The sequence below is a fragment of the Falco peregrinus genome, chromosome 6 (genome assembly GCF_023634155.1).
Source record: "Falco peregrinus isolate bFalPer1 chromosome 6, bFalPer1.pri, whole genome shotgun sequence".
NCBI lineage: Eukaryota > Metazoa > Chordata > Aves > Falconiformes > Falconidae > Falco > Falco peregrinus.
In genome coordinates, this window is record NC_073726.1 from 23013472 (window position 1) to 23033712 (window position 20241).

The 20241-nt window shown below is 47.1% G+C and overlaps 1 protein-coding gene across 1 annotated transcript in view; it reads right to left on the minus strand.

The window, feature by feature from the left end:
- LOC101923239 (collagen alpha-1(VII) chain-like) overlaps window positions 1–20241 on the minus strand; it is a 116318-nt gene that overhangs the window by 26140 nt on the left and 69937 nt on the right. The window contains exons 57-74 of the mRNA XM_055807686.1: window positions 19366–19494; window positions 18977–19093; window positions 13433–13675; window positions 12325–12360; window positions 12172–12216; window positions 11536–11580; window positions 10892–10927; window positions 10498–10533; window positions 9892–9951; window positions 9102–9227; window positions 8342–8413; window positions 8137–8172; window positions 7792–7851; window positions 5862–5906; window positions 4479–4514; window positions 3297–3332; window positions 1052–1108; window positions 804–875 (exon numbers count right to left, since the gene is read on the minus strand). Of these exons, the coding sequence (XP_055663661.1) occupies window positions 804–875; window positions 1052–1108; window positions 3297–3332; window positions 4479–4514; window positions 5862–5906; window positions 7792–7851; window positions 8137–8172; window positions 8342–8413; window positions 9102–9227; window positions 9892–9951; window positions 10498–10533; window positions 10892–10927; window positions 11536–11580; window positions 12172–12216; window positions 12325–12360; window positions 13433–13675; window positions 18977–19093; window positions 19366–19494 (1287 nt within the window). The remainder of the gene's footprint in view (window positions 1–803; window positions 876–1051; window positions 1109–3296; window positions 3333–4478; window positions 4515–5861; window positions 5907–7791; window positions 7852–8136; window positions 8173–8341; window positions 8414–9101; window positions 9228–9891; window positions 9952–10497; window positions 10534–10891; window positions 10928–11535; window positions 11581–12171; window positions 12217–12324; window positions 12361–13432; window positions 13676–18976; window positions 19094–19365; window positions 19495–20241) is intronic.

The following is a 20241-nucleotide window of genomic DNA, read 5'->3' on the forward strand; positions in this document are numbered from 1 at the left end:
GCAGTCAGTCGTGGTAAGGACACAAATTGCCTCTTCACAAGGGAATGGCCCACTTTGGGCCAGGCAATTCTCACCTTGAACTACACTGATATACAGGTTCCCTTGGGAACTAACAGGAGCTGGATGTCTAGGTCAGACAGGGATGCTACTTTTGTAGATACCTATATTTATTCAGCAAAGTCCCCGTCCTGGGTCAGACTTTTGGAGCAAAAAGCATTATGTGAAAATAGTTGTGATTAGTACATGGAGGTTTATCTGTGACACAGTCTGAGAGTGGGAGAGTTATGTGATTCCTCCCAGTGGTGTGGTGATGGGTTGAGACCTGAGACCTCCACAGGGCACTCTCAAAGACCAAAGGCAGAGGAGCAGGCGACTCACTCTGCCACCACCCAGGCAACAGCCCTGTGTGAAGAAGAGGAAGAGAGGAGCCAAACAAGCCTTAACAAGAATGTCACAAGAGCTGCAGGCTGTGAAGTAGCACGGCCAGTTCCTGGAGGGAGAGGGAGATGTGGGACTCTTACAGTGCTGCAGTAATTGAATGGTCACTTTTCCCAGAGCAGTCCTGTACTGCAGACCTGGTCCCAAAACTACAGAATTGACATCTGGTAAACTGGATGTGTTTCATGTTCCCAAGCCCCAGCCCAGCATCCTCCTTTCCCTTTCTGTGGGAGCTGGGTGAGCATGTCCTTGTACCATGTTTTCCAGCAGGCACAGGGGAAGGGAGGATGCAGAGACATCAGTCCCTGCCTCACACAACCAGTGACTTTTTGCTGTCTCTCTCAGTCCCATCAGGAAGTTCATACCTTTTCTCCTACAGGCCCATCCTCTCCCTTCTCGCCTTTGTCTCCGTCAAAACCTGGCAGGCCCTGTTCACCCTGAAAGGTAAGACAGAAATTAGTGGATTGTGTCTCTTCTAGAAAGACTCAGCTCTCAGCCACTGGCTCTGGACCAAAGTGCTGGTTCTCAGAGCTTGTCCCAAGCACTGCTCAGTGCTGATGTGACCAGCAGTGGGGAAGGGACAGCTTAAAAAGTCAGTAAGAACCAAACTCACAAGATCGCCTTTACTGCCTTTATAGCCCTGAGGTCCAAAAATAGTCCTGGGCTCACCCTAGAGAAAGGATACACAGAGAGATGTAGACACCTGGTGATAAATGAACACATGGGTTCCACTGGATGGAACCGCACCTGCTAGGATGGGCAAAATAGCAATTCACACATCTGCAATAAAGGTAAGCATTTCCCAAACGGTGGTCCATGTGCTGGGGAAGGCACCTATGTTCCACAGCACAGCATTAATTGTTAAGGTTAGTCATCTTTAACTACAAGCTGGATGATGAACATTCACATCATGGTGTCCTGATTTATGGACATGGAGTTGGAGCTGAAGGAGAGGAGTGGCACTTAAGGTATCCCTCAGAGGTAGTTTTTGGAGGGTCAGACCCCCAAACTGTCACCCTGAGAGAGCCAGTAGCTACAGACATGCAGTAACCCCATGGACACATCCATGCCAAGTCTATTTACCAGCTCAGCAGCTGAGGAGGGACATTTCGCTCCTCAGAAGATGAAGAAGCTGTGACAAGGTTATTCCCATACAAGAAATGGCTCTGCTCTGACAAAGCAATGGTTGTGTCTTTAAAGTGGTGATGCTGTCCATGGTTCGGAGGGAACAGGGCTGAAGCCACCTTCTAATGGGCAACTGCAGCCCATTTGTAAAGGACTTCCTTTACACCAGCTCTCTTCAGTGTTGCAAATATCCCTTTTCAGGGCGACTGTGCCTTGCTGCTGGAGTCTTAACAACCGTGCATCAATAAATATTGCCCAAACTTTGATGATCTTTTGCAGTTTATCCAAATGCCACCATAGGACTCTGATCAAATTCTGGCTTAATATACCCTCCTTACTCTGGAGGGTCTCTAACAGAGACGAGATGGGGCCCAATCAATTTTGGGAACAAAAGGGAGGATAAAGATCCTGTAGTTTAATCCAGTACATAGCACATGCCCTGGGATTCACGCAGTTACTCCTGTATCGATCAAGGGAGTATTAGAAAGAAAGTTAAGCCGCAATTGTGTAGAACAAACCCAAGCCAATTATCCCACCCCCCCTTCTGTTTTATCTCACACTCCATCTTATATTTTATTAAGGTATTCTTTGGAAAATGCATTACATATTCCTTCAGCTTGGCAAGTGTTTTGGGGCCTCTTCACGAAGCAGATTAAGAATTGATTCGTCTCTGATGCGAGTCCCCTTTGAAAGTAGCTTCCTCAGAGACAAATCAGCCTTAATCATTTAATACTGCATGACTCAAAAGCAGAATCGTCATGTAGGTTTTCTAAAACTCATTTTCTAACAAGCCATTCCAGCCAGGAAGGAAGTTAACAAAACACTGGGCAGAGGTTCAGCATTTTCTGTGCATTTTCCAGAAGCGCTCAGGGAGTTATTTTCACATTACCTGCTATGAGCCAGCTCAGTCTTCTTAAGATTACAGTATGCTTTGGGGTGAGCTGGTTATACCAAAATCAGTGGAAATTTTCTTCCTCCCTTAATTCACAGGAGGCATTTTTGTGCCCCAGCAAATAGTTGCCAAAATGACTCTTTTTGTTGTTTTGTAGGATCCCGTCAAAACTATCATGCAAGCTCATAACTTGGAGCTGTGTGTTCAGTGCAAGGATGGCATCAACAAAGCAGATTGAAACTGGTGGAGACCCCTGAGAAGGAGAGGGGCATCTACATGTTGTTTTCCACTACCTACATAGGTGTATAATATAATGAGGATGGATCCAGGCTTTTGGAGGCACACGGTGAAAGGACAAGTTGCAACAAGAGAAACTTCTGTTAGACAGAAGTAGAAATGTCACCCTGGGATGGCTGGACACCTGAGCAGGGACACAGAGAAGCAGACATGAGGCCCTGAGCCTCAAATTCTCGAGATTTCATTGGCAATGGGATCTTGATCCAGGCACATGGATGACACTGCACATAACACCATGGATTGAAAGTAGGATTTAAAGTCCTCTTCAATGAAAGGCATTTGCACCCCATCATCTGGGAACCTTGCTCAGTGCTCCATGCTGGGTGGGCTACACTCACCCACATGTAACAATATGAATCCTATAAAAACACTAAGACTCCAGACATCTGAAAACACATGTAAATATTTTTTACCGTTTAAGCCTCTACCTTGTAAGATCACTGACTCATTTAAATAACTGTCCATCTGCTCACTGGCAACTATAAAATCCTGAAAGCCTTTTACCCTATATGCCCCAGAAAGTCACAATCTGGAATGTCCTTACTCTTTCTCCCTTGGGTCCCAGAAGTCCCCGATCACCCTGTGCAAAGGAAAGAAAAAAAGATAGTGAGTGATTCCCTTTTTACACGCTCTTCTTGTGCTTCTCAGCCCACTGATTCACACTCCAAGCCACTAAGATCTATTACAGCTGGAAGTCAGTTCCTCTGGGCACTCTGCAAAATCATTAGCTTACCACAGGAGATTGCATACTACTAGAATTTGTTACATTGACAAATAATAAAGACCCAGAGGACTGAAGGGGTTTGCCTGACTCCATGCTCAGCACATTCACAATGTGGAGCCATTGCTGGATTTTGACCTCCCAATGGCACGCAGCATCTCCGTGCTGCAGGGATGCGCCTACACTACATTTAGGGTGGAATGGCATCCTGTATAATACAGGATTTCCCAAATTTCAACCTCAAATCTGACATGCTTTACTGAGAGTGTATGAAACAGTAGCTACTCCCGGAAGTTTTTTATAATAGGCATGGTACATGAGGTTGAAGGGTAGGACTCATTCCTGATGGCATCTCATAATCTTCTCTAGTGCTCGACTGGTGTGGTGACAGCAGGAGAAGGTGGGGGCTGCAAGGACCAGGTGAGGACAGGAGAGCAGAGGCAGGCTTTACAACTGCACTTGAATTTCTGAATGGCAAAGCTGGTTGTGGATCTCTCCCCTGCTGTCCCATTGCACATCCCTGACATCTGGGGTGCAGTTCTCAGTACTGCACTTCCCAAGGATTGCAAGTGGGATGTAGCAGGAGACCAAGGGGACTCCTGCTCATGGATGCAAATGAAAAAGCATGTGCTGTATGCTGGGCAGTCATTGTCCTGCTGATGCTGCAGGACATCTGCTCCCTAGCCCTGCACAGCTGGGGATGAGCCAGAGCATATCAGGGGTCCTCTTCTGTCCAAACTCCAAAACTTCCTTCCAAAAAGACCCAGGCATGCATAAAGACAACATGCACCCTCATTTCAGCCCAGCCATTACAAGGGGCTGCTAATGCCACTTCACACTTCCACACACTGATGGAGGTCCCCTCCCAGTCTGCTCCCAGAAGATGCTGGGACTGTCCCTGATGTTTTAACAGGGGCATCAGCAGTGTGGGCTGCTGCAGAGAAAGGCTCCCCACAATGGTGCTTTCCTCCAAGGCACTGTGTAGATAAGATGACTCTTGCTTACTCTTTCACCTTTCACACCCGGGAAGCCTTTTAGACCCTGAAAGAACATAAAATGACACATGAAGGTAAATACTAGCAGAGGGAAGGTGTTAGGAAAGAGCAGCTTCCACTCAAAGGCAGAGCTGCCTCCATGGGCAGGCTGCACCATGGAGAAGCTGCTGGTAGGACCTGCACAGGAGCCTCTACTCTCCTTTCTCTCCCCCTAATAGCAATTTGAGAAGTGAATCACACTCATCAAAGAGAAAATTTAGCCATAAGCTTCTGCCCACCATTGGTTCTTGGGCACAACTCAGGATGTCTTGGCAGATGTATAAATTTAGCCAACCTCCCCCATTTTGCAAGCCATGTGCCATGATTTTCATACCCTTAACATTAATGAGAAGCAACCCCCACCTCTCAGAGAGTGTATGTGAACGGTTGCTCCCAGAGGGCTCCTCCTAGGTGGAGGTGATGGGGATCCCCAGATGTTCCCCAGGGAAGGTCAGAGCCCCTGGAGACAGAGCCAGGATGGGAACCACACCTGGAGAGCTGAAAAGCCATGGTGGTCACCCCAGGTGTAACCTATTTGCAAAACTGGGGACCAACGACCTCCCCTGAATATGCAGAGAGGTGGCACCTTCCACCTGTAGAACTGGCAGCTCTTCACAGGGATGAACATGGACAGGATGGGCGAGGAGAAGATAGAGTACAGATATTTCCCAAAGGGTACAAAAACTGGGCTTTGCCATCCCCCTGTGCCTTGCACTGCTGCTTTGACCACTGGGACACATCATCTTGCAAGCCCTCGTGGTGTAAAGGCCAGTCTTACTGAGAATTAGCCTTTCAGAGATGAGATCCCAGGGTGAAACCTGGTACTGCGACCACCCTTGGCCTTGTGAGGAACTTCATGAAGGCCCATCCTGTTTGTAATGACAGATTCATTCCAACATAACAGATAACAGCCTAATAAATAAAAAGGTGTTTGTCAAAATACCGGCTGTGATTTGCATCTCCCCTGACTCAGTCCCCTGTCAGTGAAAAGGGAATTTACAACAGAACAAGACCCTGAAATTCATGTAGACAAGCAGACCTGACAAAGAAGAGCAGAGAGGGAGTGATAGTTCAGGAGGACTTCAAAAGCAGCCTGCAGATGCGTCAGCCAAATGGACAAGAGGATAAAGCAATTGAGCTCTGCGTGACACCTTATGTCTCACAGCTGCCTGCAGGATTTACACTCACTCATCCCAACATGACATCAGAATTCACGTTCCCCAAATTGTCTCTATTTCCCACTGAAAGCATCAACCTCTTTTATTTTTTCCATCACTCATGGGGATATTGCCAGCCCTGGGTCCACTGTTGTCTGTGCTGTAAAATATGCCCTCTGTGCTATTTTAAGACTCACCATCACGCCAGCAGGGCCCCGGACTCCCACGATGCCCTCATCACCCTGTTAGGATGGGGATGGGTAATGATGGCCATGACCAAAGAGAAATCCAGCATGCATAGTCCCAACTCTGCAAACCATCCCACTGGGAACAACAGGAATTAAGCATGCAGAAGCCCAGATCCTTGAAGGAGATGTCCAACCTCTTCATTTATACCTCCATCAGGATTAGGTGTCTTAATGCTCCTATGGATCTGGATCAAAGAGCCTAAAGGGCTTGAGATCACACACATGTCACTGCAGGTAGAAATTGCAGTGTTTAGAGAATAATGCTGTGGTCATATCAAAGCTTCAGGCTTCAGCTTCTCCTTAGTCTCTGAGAGAATCAGGCATTTCCAAGATGATCTGCACCTGATTTAGCATGATATAAATCACTCCAAAAAGTTGTCTCTTCCTCTGTTTATGTATAGATACGCCCTGGTAGGAATAGCTCAGAAGAAGCCATCTGAGGCTGGATGCCCTGCTGTGTCCCTCCCCACGATGTACTTACATCCAATGAAGGCATGGGCAGCAAGGGACAGAGGTCTGAGATGTTTTTGAGACAGAGATATTTCTTTCCCCTGGTTAGAGGGCTCAGCAGCTTTTCTGCACATTCGTAACTTGTTGCTGAATGTGATTTCAGCAGGACTCACCACAATAAATTAAGGCATCCAGGAATTTACCTGGAACTCATACCATTAACTTTCAGAAGGAAGAGGCCACCACTCAACTGCTCAACGCTAACTTGTATCTTTGGAGACCAATGTGAGGCTTATCTTCACGCCCAAGTATGGTAGCCAGATGCCGCAGGCCTTGTTCTGAGCCTCCTTTAAGCGTGCTATTAGCTCCTTATAAGCATTGCTATGAAGGATAGCTGTGCTGGTGGGTCTGTGAAGTCCTTTTATGACTTCCCTAGGTAGATCCTACAAGACTTACTTGTCTTTAAGATGCCTAGACTTAGGCATCAACCTGTGAGGCCAAATTTAGATCTCTCATATAAAGCCAATGTAATTTGAGATTCTGTGATTCACTTTAGATTTATGCTGGAGTCAGAAGAGCAGAAACATTATTTCATCATTTCCTTCAGATAATGAAGCTTGAGCGAGGTTTACCCCAGACCTTTCCCAGCTGTTGACATTCTCATTAAGTGTTTTGTCTCAGGGGCCTCATTGAACAGTTCTGCTGGCAGATGGGGAGTTTGTCTAAATGGATTACAACATAAAATCTTTTTTTTATTATTATAATAAATAATAATTTATTTGTGGAACAGCCACAGAAGCAGCAAATTGAAACATGGTCTCTGATTATGACTTAAGAGGATCTCCCTGGATTCTTTGCCGGAAGGAGACAAAAACTTCTCAGCAGCATGAGGAAAAGTGAACGTTGCTGCCCCAAGGATGGTGGGGGCTGGTTTCCTTCTGCCAGGACAACAGGAGGGAAGAAGGGAACGAGGATAAAAGAACTGGATGCAGATTTCTGGAGGAATGAGCTTGTGGGTAGCATCCCCAAAGCATACAAAACTGAGGTGGTTCCTCACCAATGTAGGGGTGTAGGTATTGCCTTCAGTGCTCCCATCTAGCCAGTGAGAGCCCAGCCAATACAGTCCGTGGGGCAGGATTGACTTGGTCATGCAGCTGGCCAGTGTGACCTGCAATCCTTGAGAGTATCTAATTATGGAGGGGATGCTAACTGCAACCTGCGGGCAGAGTCTGGTCAGCACCGGCTCCAGCTGGGCATAGCAGTGTACATCACCTCCAAATCTGGCTGGTGAAAAATTAGACGGCTCTGAAACCAGCGCTTTAGACATCTTTTAAGACAGGTGCCTTTAAGGAGGTGATGGTATAAAGCTGCCTCCAAAAGAGGGTAGGCTGCAAGAAGCCAAGCCAGAAACATTTATGGAGGGACCTACCCGAGGGCCAGGCAGTCCGCGAGGACCTCTTGGGCCAGCTGCTCCAACACCAATTTCTCCCTGCAGAACAGAGAACCCCGGAGGTCTCATTCACATCACACAATTGCTGATTAGTTTGGCCATGATTTAGAAGTCACAGAAAGAGTCAGGAGACTCACTTCCATTGACTTTCTGCTGCTTTCTCTGGAGGATGCTCCAGCAACCATGGGGAAGAAGGGCATGAGGATGAAAGAGGGATGAAGTAGCTGGATGGGGTTAGGGATGAGGAGCCAGGGGAGGGCAGTGGTCCCATTGCCACCCCCGGATCTTAGGTGCTTGTGACCTGCCTGGCAGATTGGCACTGACCTTGTTGCCTTTGGGTCCAGGTGTTCCAGGAATCCCCTGTAGGACAAGGAAAACGAAATAGAAGGGAAGACTTTGCTTTGCAAGTCTTCAATGCTCCCCTGTCCCAGTGCTCCGAGAGAGTAAAACCACACCCAGCCCAGGTACCAGGCCCTCAACCTCTCCCCTTTGCTGCTCAAAAGACACAGGGGCAATGTACAAAAGTCACCTCTTTTCCTGGGGATCCTGATGGTCCTGTGGGCCCAGCAAATCCATGCCGGCCTCTCTTCCCACGCTCTCCCTTGAAAATAAAATCCTTTAAGGAGGAGAACACCCTGATGGGAAAGGTCCTGCTTTCCCCCATCCAGACAGAAAGCAGGAGCTGGTTCCCCAAGGTGTTCCCTGCACTGGCAAGCAAGCAGGAGGAATAGCCTCCTTGGGTGGGCCTCTTGTTGAGGAGAGGGGACTCCAGCTACACCGAGACCCTGAATTTAGGCACACTGCTGTCCCCCACCCCACCTCCAGCTAAGCCTCCATGTCCCTGCAGTGCTGACATTCCCTGTGCTATCACCACCCCTTTTCTTCCTGGGCATCTCACCAAGTTACTTCACTAAATTTAAAAGAAGAACAGCTTGCTTGGAGTTCCACAGCTTTTTTTTTTGTTTGTTTGGTTGTTTTTTTGTTTTTGTTTTTGGTTTGGTTTTTTTTTTTTTTAACTGGAAGGACATCCCCCTGTACCAAATCTTTTGGCCTGCATTTTCCCCTAACAACATTAGTTAGTCTAATAAATTCTGTTACCTCTCCTTTTGCAACCAGGCTTTGCTCCTGCGTCACTGACTATGTATAGGCTCAGGGTCTGGAGACCTGGAGGGGTGGGGGCTTGACTTACAGTGGACACCCAGTATAGGCAGTCTCAGCAGGACCATCGTTGTTCTCACCTTGAGTTGGCTAACACAACACATGCTGTCCCCCCACTGCACACTACCTACCTTCTGTCCTGGCATGCCGGCCAGACCTGGAGCCCCTCTGTTCCCCTGTGACCCGGGGGTGCCAGCATTGCCACGAATGCCCTGGATACCCTGAGCTCCTGGAGGTCCTGGGGCCCCTGGCTCACCCTGTTGAGTGAATCACAAGGAACATGGATCTCAGGTGGGATTAACTGCCTCCCTAAAGGTCCTGGGAAAAGCCTGGGGTGTCTCCTTGAATTCACATGACCAGTACACAGAACTGGGGACATCCCCTCCAGCCCTGGTTCACAAGAGAGATCCTAGGGCTGGAGAAAGGGCCGTACCATGGCTTGCTAAGCAGGGAGCCCTTACTTGAAGACTTTCAGAGATTTCCAATGAATTCAAACCCTGCACACCTGCAACATCCCAAGGGAGCACAGAAATGCATCTCTGCTGAGACCACAATTCCATGGATTTTTTTCACGCACATATTTCACAGCCTGATCTATTTGAGGATGTCCTTGCTCATTGCAGGGGAGGTGGACTAGATGACCTTTAAAGGTCACTTCCAACTCAAACCATTCTATGATTCTATTCTCTGGACCTCATCTGCTTTGAAATGGCCCTTTGGAGGACACAGAGCACTCCTTCTGTCCCAGACTCATGTGATGGAGTTCCTGCCTTCCCGGGCTGGGACTGGCTTTGGTGCTTTATCTTTGTAGCCGCAGCCAATTCTGTGCTCCACACCCAGTGGTGAAAAGCAAGGACTACAAAGAGAAAGACCCAGCAAAAAGCAAGTGAGATCTTTATCTAGAAGAGGAGAAATGCTTACCTTAAATCCAGGTGGCCCAGCCTGACCAACAGGACCTCTGAACCCAATTCCTGGTTCTCCCTGTAAAGAGAAGGTCAGGAAAAATTAACATCACTCCTTCCACAATGGGCCCATCAAAATGAGAGCTTGTTTCATGCTGCTCTCTAGACACTTGGCTGAAGTCCCTCATAGCTGATCTTACATTGAGGGTTTCTACAGAGCCCTCACTGACCATGACATCTCCTCTAGATGATGTGAAGACTTAATCTGACCTGGAGAGACAAAGCTGCTGAGAGCATTTAATCAACTTCAAAAAAGAGGGAGCTGAGTTGCAGGAATATTATTGGAGATCATATCAGACGACTCTGGGTGAGACTCACATCTTCCAAAACTACTCATTATAAGGTGGGTGTCCTGTCTGTGTCAGCCATTTGGAGTCCCTCCCTAGTCAACAGAGAGATGTTGGGTCCCCACTGAGTGACTGGCCCACAGCTCAGGAGGTTACCTGGACACGTGCCCCTGAGATGGGGAAGTTTGGTATGGCAAAAGGAGGAGGGAGAGCAGGAGGCAAGCTCTCACAGTGTAAGAAAAGACACCCCTGACTGTGGTATTGATGTTGTTGTTTACCTTTTGACCACTTTCACCTCTGTCTCCTTTGGTGCCCTATAAAATAAGAAAAGAGTTACCAAGCCTGTGCAAGAGGTTATGTGAAATACCACCTCAGTGCAACCCTGCAGCAAGAGCAAAGGTTTCCAGTTGTGCACATAGCCTATGCAGCATGGAGCAACCAACTTGCCACTCTGACCTCCACCTCTTTTCACAAGAGGTGGGCAGTGGCTGCGTGACTAGGGAAAAGCCAAATGACCTAACACGGAGCCACGCTGCTCACAGGGAGGAGATGGAGTACTGGGTTAACCCGGCAGGTTTCAACTTTCCTATGGCAATCTGCAATGCTGGATTTGTGCCACTTAGCTGGTAATGCTGTCCTGCTCCAGCAGCTGATACCGAATCCACAGCTCACCTTTTCTCCAGGTTCCCCCATCTCCCCAGGCTGCCCCTGCAAGACAAAAACCAGCCACCTTCCAGCCACCTCCCCTTCCTCCCTCTTCTCATGCCTGTGTCCCCAAGATGCTGCACCACATAGGTGTTTAAATGGTCACCCATGCAAAGTACCCCTTCCCCATTGGGCTGCACCTGTGAACACCCACCCTGCCTTGTCTGCCTTTCTTCTGAATATCTGGGTCCCACCACACTGAGTCTGCCATTTGGCCCCTGTAAACCTTTGCTGCCAAAATTGTTCACGGTGGTTTGTGTTGCCCTTCTTCCATCCTTGCCCTTGCACCAGGGCTGTCTTTGCTTGTCTGTCACCTGGTTTAGTTCATTGATCCAGCAGAAAATGAACATCAGGAAAAAACCCTGAATTTTTTGCCTTTACTCCTGAGTGTGCTAGCATTGCTGGAAGGGAGGGAACAGAAACACACAGCAAGGTTCAGGGATAAAGGTGGGACTGTCTCAATCCCAATTTACATTGGTACAGTCTCCCATAGATCCTGAAAGTCCCTTCCATCAGCACATCCCCAGTTGTCTCTCCCTTTTGAGACCCTCTTAGCACAGACAGTCTTCTCCTGGTCTGAGAGGTTCTGGCCAGAAAAGCACTATTGCTACCTTTTCTCCTTTGTCTCCACGGACTCCCGGAGCTCCCATTTCTCCCTGGAAAACAACAGGCAAACCCTTCAATTGCAAACATGCATTGCTACGAGGAATTTTTCCTTCCCTCTTTGGACCAGGTAGGTGCTGCCCTTGTTCCTGCATCAGCTTTTAGCAAACACCTGTGGAGGAACTCCTCATTTCCTGCATTCCCAGACCAGATTGGGGACATACCTGACCTCAACTCTTCTATTCTGTGCAGTGGAAATGTAGGGAGAAAACATAAATTGCAGAGTAAGGGCCAGATACAAGTGGTAAGCTGAGGGCCTCCCTGCCCCAGAACACTGCAGATGTAAAAGGATGCCATGAATTTGAGGGAGACAGGAGAAGTCCACAGAGGACAAAACTTTTGAGGCTCCCCAAAACACAAACCCCATGTTTGGATCAGCTGTGAAAGGCTCAAGCCTGGAATCTCTGCTCGTTAACAGTAGCCGAAACTGTTGATTACTACCTCTTGAACCTACTGGCCTGGCCAGTTTTCACCCATGATTCCTCAGCCTCCAAATGAGACTGTTCTGGGAGATGGACCACTATCCTGATGCCCCACAGGTGCTGTTGGGTATCTGCATTAAAAGGTGAAACAAAAGCACTGACCTTTTGGCCATGGGAAGATGGATCTGCTGGGCCAGTTTCCTCCTTCTGTAAGACAAAAAAAAAATAGCACATACAAAATGGGGCTGGGAAAGGACCAGCTGCATCCTCACCACATGCAGCTGTGATAAGAGGAGTACAACATGAATGCTGTACCTTAATTCTCCTCAGGTGATGAGGGCCTGGGTAAGCCTTGAGTCAAAAAAGAAAGGAAAGTGTGAGAGCAGTTGGAGAGCAGTGGGTGCAAGGAGGTACCCAACTTGCTTTCATTATAAATTAAATTTAAATTTATTTCCACCAAGTCCTTTTTGCATGGAGATGTTAGGCAGTAAGTGTAGAGGCTGGAAGCATCTCACAGGGAAGCTGTGTGTCATCAGGGATCACGAGAACCCTATCGAAGGGCTCCTGGTTGCATACGGGGTGGCCTCCAGGCTCTGTCTGATCTGCTCCTGCCTGGACAGGACATCTGAGAGCTGGTGCTGCCCATTGCATATGGGCTGCCAGGGTCCACGAATCAAGGAATGCCCTGGTTCCAGTCTTTTGGCAATGGCACATCTGACCCACCTTAACCCTGGCCCTTTACGGAGGGCTATGAGATTATATGTTTTCTCATGATGTGGATGAGCTCAGCTCAGTGCTGCCATTCCTCCTGGGAACACAGGGTGAGGGTCACTCACTGCTTTCAAAGAAATTCATTCAAACTTAGAGGAAATCTGTTCAGAGTTTTTCATCCTTAACTTCTGGAAACAGGTCTTTCTCTCTTAAATTTTGTAAAAATCAACTCTTTACACTTTCCATTTCTGGCACACTGTGTTAAAGTCAACAATGTAATTGTGCAGATGTGTCAGAAATGTATGTATTCATAAACTCACACATATATTTACACATTTAAACACACATTAAAATATCTTCTAAACTCTCAGGACACAAAACACTCTTCAGTTATGATGTTGCTTTCCGCATGAGCCAGGTTATAATGTTGCCTCATTGATTAAGTTTGATTTTCCCCACTTTGGTTTTCCAAGCATCACATTTCCCTTGCTTTCCAAGCATCATGTTTCCCTTGCCAGATACAGGGAGAACAATCTGCTGTGCCAAGAAAAAGGCTTCCATAGCAGTTGTTTATTGCTTTATTTGTTAATATTTATCACTAACCTTCACCCTCCCACTACATTCATTCATTGTGACTTTGCACAACTGGGCAAATGGGGTTTCCCTTGCGTCCATCTGTTTGAAGACACCCTTGTATAGGGTCTTCACTTACCACAGATCCAGATAGGGATTTCCAAGCTCCTGGAGCACCGGGGGGATGAACCTGTGACAGAGCCAACAAGGAAGGGTCACCACCTCCTTCTGGATCGCACCGATGGCTCTGGTTTTGCACACAGGCCAGCCTGAAGCTGCTATGGTGAAATGGGGTCTTCATTGTGTGTCTCTCATGCTCTGCAGATCTCCTGGTTCTAATGTCCCTTGGGAGTGCAGAGCCATTGCCTGAATTCACATTTTCCTATGGGAAGGGAAGCGGCATCCTGCTGAGCACCTAACATTATCTGTATCATCATAATAATATATATGTTATTTAGCACTGTGCAATTTTACTCCAATTTCAAAGAAATAAACCCCACTTAAAATACTGCAACTTTGAATGTTAAATGCTTCCCTGCACCAGCCATGCCCGAGTAACGCACCTGCTATGCATTTAATGTACACAGTGTATCTGACTGGAACAAGAAAACAATTAATGCCTGTTAATGTCTACATGTTGATCTGCCACTTGGTGATGTTTGCAGTGCTGATGCTTTTGGCCAATATATATTTAAGGCACACCGAGTAAACCTTGTACAAACAGTTACTAGCCTGGCTCATAAATTGTTCTTTTCCATATTAGCAATGGTAAATTATCTACTTGCTGTTGTAAACATTGTAATATTCCTAGTGGCTGAAGTGTAGAGCAATTATTCCTCAAACCACACAGTGGAAGCACTGCAGTGTAGCTTCGGTGAGTATTTTGACATGAAAACAAAAAAGCAGCAAATTTACTTATAACAAAACACCCAAACCCCAACCCTGTAACCTGCCACAAGCACATGAAGGAGAGGGAAAAGTCAGGATGGTCTGCAGTTATTTAGCACTATTCCTGCACTTTTTGTTGTGAAAACAAAGACCTAGATTCACCTCCACTAATTTCACTTAGAAGTATGTGTCAAGACTTTTAGATGGCTAAAATCAAGGGGAAGTAAATCCTAAATAAAGTACCTCCAAGAAATGCTGCTTAGTCCAGCCCTAGACATTGCACTGTCAGGTCTGCAGGGATGACAGTCCTGTTTGTTGGATTTTATCTTGTGGGATGGTAATTTCACCTAGCGGCTAATGAACCCAGGAAGTTTCTGACTCACCAAAATATGTAAAGGGTGAAAAAAAATTGATCTAATTAAAACTGAAATTCTTTACTGAAAGAAGGCAAGGATGACAGAAGGAGGAATAAAAGACAGGTCAGTACTTGAGGGGCTCCCTATCTGGGCTGTTTTTTGTGGGACAAGCTAGAGAAATACCTCCCAGTCCTATGCAAAGGTGTTCTGGGTGGGTTAGGTAGCACCATCAGATAAGACCACTTGGATGTTCCCATCCATCCTGCACTGGGTCACAGCTCATCTGTGTGCAAACCAGCTGTAAAATGCTGCTGCTCTTTAGCATGGGTCGATGTTCCATTCACAGACATGTGAATAGTGTCACAAGGCAGCGGTGAGGCAAGCCCACGGGTTGCTAAGACCTTGCTGAGCTTTTGAAGGCGACCCATCTGCATGTGATCTCATAAAGCTGCCATTTACTTGGGGTGGTAGGAAATTGCAGGGGGTAATAACTCTTTCATTCTGCAATTCCTCCGCAATTTTAGCAGTTTCCTGCTTGGAGATGCCAGCAATAAGGCATCTCAAAGAGAGTAGAAAAGCTTCTGCTTTCTAAAGGAATGATTTACTGATGGCAGGTGACAGTGTAAAAAAGAATGAAAAAGATAGAAGGGAGAAAAGGAGGAAAGGAACAGATGAAATTAGGACAGGAAAGAGAACAGCAGAAATAAAAGGGGGAGTAAAAAAAAAAATCCTGCAAAGAAAAAGGTACAGGAAAGAGAAAAAGAAAAGGGCAAGAAGGTATCAGGTAGGAAAATTAAGTGACTATGGGTTTATCCACATGGAGAGAACCAGAGGCAATTTATCTGAATTAACTGTGAAAATGAGTAAGCTTAACTGCAGGGGAGCTGGGCGATCAAGGAGGCAAGAACTGGCTGGTACGGTCCCGTAGCATCAAAGAAGTGGCTCATCTATGGAAAGAATAACCAGCCACCGCTTCTCACACAGGCACGTGTACCTGGGCTCATCCTGCCTCTTTACATCAGTTAATTTGCTTCCCCATTAACTCCTGCCAGCCAGAAATTGCATCTCTGAGATGAAGCTCTTGGGCTATTACAGGCTGCTTCTCTCTAGGGCCCTATGAACCTTTTAGCAGGTAAAATTCGTGATTACAGCTGTTGCTGATGGGAAAGCAACCAGCACCATTTCGCTCCCTTTGCATTTCCACTGAGTTCAGTTCAGCTGCAGGAGCCACCAGGGATGAGGGGATGCAGGAGCTACAAGGAGAGAGGGGCTGCTGCTGTTTCCCTGCCTTTGGACCACACTTCTTCCTCCTCTAAAGAGGGTTTTACACCAAATGCAACCAAGGAAAACATCCTTGGGGTGTAGATCCCATTGTGCTGGGGGAGGGTCTGAAGTGCCCTAAAAAACTTGTGGCAGCTGTTCTACTTTTACAAACATCCCTACCAAAATGGGGATCATTAGATATGAGAGAATGAAGAGTGGTGCTACCTGCCCATCTTTCAAACAATTATTCATTTGATGGGGAATCCTCCAGGCTGGGATTCAGGAAAAGATGTCTGGTAGTACCGAGTTACGTGATTACCCCAATAATTATTGCCAAACACCCAGATGCAGCATCACTGTCAGATGACACTGATATTGTGTGCACTAATCCATAGGGCTTTTGAGCACCAGACCCAACAGGGCAGGAGATCATCTCTGTGAACCCAAAGTACAAACTGTCCCCCCACCAGCCCCCCGTGCGCTGCTTCTGATAAGTCAGGCAGCGACAGGCAGGGAATTGTCAGGAGGGAAAAATACCATCTCCCTCCAGCCTGCCGCTGGGGTTAATCAGCTTAAACTCTTGATTTCCTGTTTGGATTATAAGTCTTCAGCTTCCTCCCTCTGGCTCTCCTCCTGCCTTTCACCACAAGATTCAAGAGACCTCTAACATTTAGTATCTTCTCCCTGTGAAAAATCTTCAATGCAGAAATCATGTTATCTCAGGCACCCTGAGTTTGGCTAAAAAATGTCCAGTCTTGGGTCTGTCATGATAAATGAACCTGCAAGCCACCTACAAACCAGTTTTGTGGCTCTGCTCTGCAGATCCCATGGGGCTTTTTTAAAAGAAAGTGGCATCTCAAAAAGGACACAGGGATTGGTTTTGGTCCTTGGGATGCAGGGATTCATTACTTACACACCTGATGACTGAGGACAGCTCTTCTTTCTGCCCAAATGTCACATCTGGTGTGGCCACACAGTCCCCTTGACTTCCTGGTGCCATGGCTACAGTGTCTGGGCACAGGGATGCACTTAGCTCCCAGACACCAAACAAACAGGGGTCACTCCCATTCATCAAGGAAGAAGATGCTGTGTCTGTGGTGCATCTGATATATTAAATGACCCCATGCAGGGGCATGTGTGAAGCCTCGAGATGTCTGCTCACGAAAAGCATCCAGCACTGCTAAATTCCACAGTTTCAAATAGATCCACAGATTCAGGACCCTCTCTCAATTTCACAGTCTCCAGGTGTGAGTCCATAGAGACTGAGCTCTACCTGCTTTCAACAACTGGACCCCAAAAATCTCCCACCTCAGCCAGCATCATGCAACCCTATCCCCCAAGAAATGAGGGAGTTTGGGCTCTGTACTCTGTGCTTAGGGTCCCTTCCCAGCTTAACCATTCCCAGCCAAGGGAAAAGGTGCATCCAGGAGGAGAAACAAAGTTAATGGATGCTCATGGCACAGGCTGCCATCTCCAGAGCGGCAGCTTACACGCATGCACGCGTCTGTGTGGGGGTGGGTGCTTGCGTGTGTGTGCTTGTGCCGGGAGCCCTCTCGTGGCTGCTGCAACATCACTGGTTCCAGCTTTGGGATTCCATGTGGTGTTAATTTGCAGAGACAGCCAGGAGCCAGTGCTAGGAGCAGAAGCAAGTTTTCAGCAGACTACTTAAAAATCAGAGTGAGATTTCCTCCAACAGTCTCCCCACTCAGAGCTACTCCCTCATTGCTATTCCTAGAAATATCCTTGCTAATGCTGCTCCTAGCAGTAACCATGCCTGTAGTTGCAAGCAAACATCCAAGAGATTTTTACAGTCCATTTTTTAAGGCTGTTGGTATCCTGTCTCCGAGTATTTTCAAAAAGAGCATTCCCTCCATCACACAAGAGCACATCAGTATGCAAAGGTGTTCAGACAGCACTGAATGAATGCATTTTCCCTCTCTCCATCACTGGGGCTGCTGTCACTCAATGCATGGTGTTGGGGTAGGGTCTCCCAGCTAGGCTGGAATATGCACTTATGGTTACAGTGATGTTCAGGCTGGAGGGTGTTGGGTTTGGTATGTGGCAGTGGAGCATGGTTTCCATTCTCAAAAGAAAATGCATGCCCAGGAGGGCAGAAAAATAAGGGTGAGGTGGGATGTTAGGGCTCAGACAACCACACTACAGAAACACCACAGCTTATTGCCCATCAGCTGAAATGTGGTATCTGTTGCTACCAGCCTGGATGCACCCTCCAATTTTGCTGAAAATGATATAACGAGTCTTAGAGGTTATGTACACATGTGTTTGTAAAGCAGTTCTAACTCCTGGCTATGGAAGAAACCTCTACTTTGCAACTGTCCTTCAACTGAAGTGCAGTAACCACTTCAACTTTTTAAGAGGCAGACCTTGAAAGAAGAGGTAGGGTAAGTCACCCTGCATCATGTTTCCTCGGGAACAGTCACCTTGGCTCAGCCCATCTACAAAGGCTTATTAAATTACAATTTGCTCTTGTTAGTGAGTCCTTAAAAAGGAGAAATGCCCCAAATTCCTGCTTAGACACTAAAAACTCTTCTTTAAGGGAGTCAGACTCTGCACTCCAGGGCTCAGAACGGTACATACCAGGGTCTAAAAGTCTAACACTGTGCAGGGAAACGTGAGAGTCTGGACTATTCTAAGGCATCTGTGGAAAGTAAGAAGGAAAACGAAATATCTTGTCAGGGGAAATATCTTAAATTCACTGTCTCGGGTCTGCACTGTCCCTGGAGTACTACAAGTCTGATTTAAAAAAGTATTGAGAATCCTCAGCTATTCAGTCAAACAAGCCCAGATAATAGGATGGCTGCTGTGGCTGATGGATTCAGATTAGAAAGAGATTATCCTTTCCATCCCCGCCCCCCCCCCCCCAAAAAAAAAAAAAAAAAAAAAAGAAGTGGATAATTAACAACAAAACATTTGTCAAGGGCTCTGGGGGGTTCCCACTTCCCTGCCTACAGGGAAAGTGGCAAAGGACATGCAAAGGACAAGGCTGGCCATCAGCCTCCTGCCCAGGTCCTATGTCTGAGCAGTGGTGTCCTCCGGGTAACTGCCCCAGGACTCACAGCACTGTAAGAGATGTGCATATCAGCATATCAATCCCTTCCAGTCTATCACTTATCTCCACACTGGTCTACTTCCCAGAATTTCTAGGGAAGACATACATGGCTGGTGTCCTGCTGTGGTTGTCCTTCCACCCTCTCCTCCAAGGACTCAAGAAGCTCTGTGGACTGGTTTCCTTGCAGATCATCTTCTGGGTATGGTGGGGATACAGACAAGCCCTGCAGAGGGTGATGGGTAAGTGACAACAGTCCCACTAATTACCAGAGCAGAAGGTGGAAAGCAAAACCTTTTTCCAATCTCTGGCACTGATACATGCAGACACCCTTACCCTTTCTCTAACTTAGCTTTTAACTGCATTAAAATAGAAGCAAAACTCATAGAATTGCAACAATTTGTACAATCAAGCTCTGACAAATGTAACTCCTTTGCATCTGTTAAATCAGCACAAATGGAAAAGTAATTAAAAGTCACTGAATAGTTATTTACATACGCTGCTGAGAGAAGTGTTTTTCCTTCTTGAGTCTCTATCTTTCCTTCTCTCCTCAGATGTTTTCTCCAGGGACTCAGGAGGGTTCTCTAGGGATTGGTACACAGCTTCAGAACCAGCAGCAGATGGACCCTGTAGAGACCAAAGTAAGTTATTGCTTTTTCCACATCAGGATGTCATCCACAATGCATTGCTTTATCAACACTGCCATTTTTGCAATACAATAGCATGCTCTGAGACAGCAGGGCAAGGCTGAAGACCCAATGTGCCAAGGCTTCTCCTGCATCTTACTTGGAAAGTGCCAGCAAGGATGGGTTGGGGCAGACTGCAAGGATCTCATACGAGTTGGAGGGCTGCTTTGCCCCCTTCACCCCCTGGTGGAAGTCCAGCCTGGATAGGCTGGCCCAGATGAGCAGACATCCCCAGCCCTTTCTGTCAGATTCAGTTGGGCTCCCAAAGCCTAACAGAGACAGCTTTGGTGCCTCTGTACTCCAAATGCCAGCATCGCTGGCTCCGGGGTGGCTGGCACACATCCAGTTTGTGTCTCTTGATACAAACACATGTATTGGTGAGCACTTCATCACCTCTCAAACCCCTAAAATGCTATCATTCAGCTTCCAATGATCCGGAAAAGCAACATGTTTCACCTGAGACAGCGGCAGAAGCCTGGAGCTGAGAGGGGATAAGCCTGTCTCACCCTAAGTGCCTGAGCAACTGGGTCACTGTTGAACCAACCACAGAGGAAGAGAAAAACATCAGGAGCTGGCTCCAAACACCCCCCTCAGCTCTCATGCTCCAGTTAGAGACAACATTTCCTACTGGTGACCTACAAGGTTTTATGGAGAGAATCACTTCTTGGCTGTCATAAAACAAGGACAA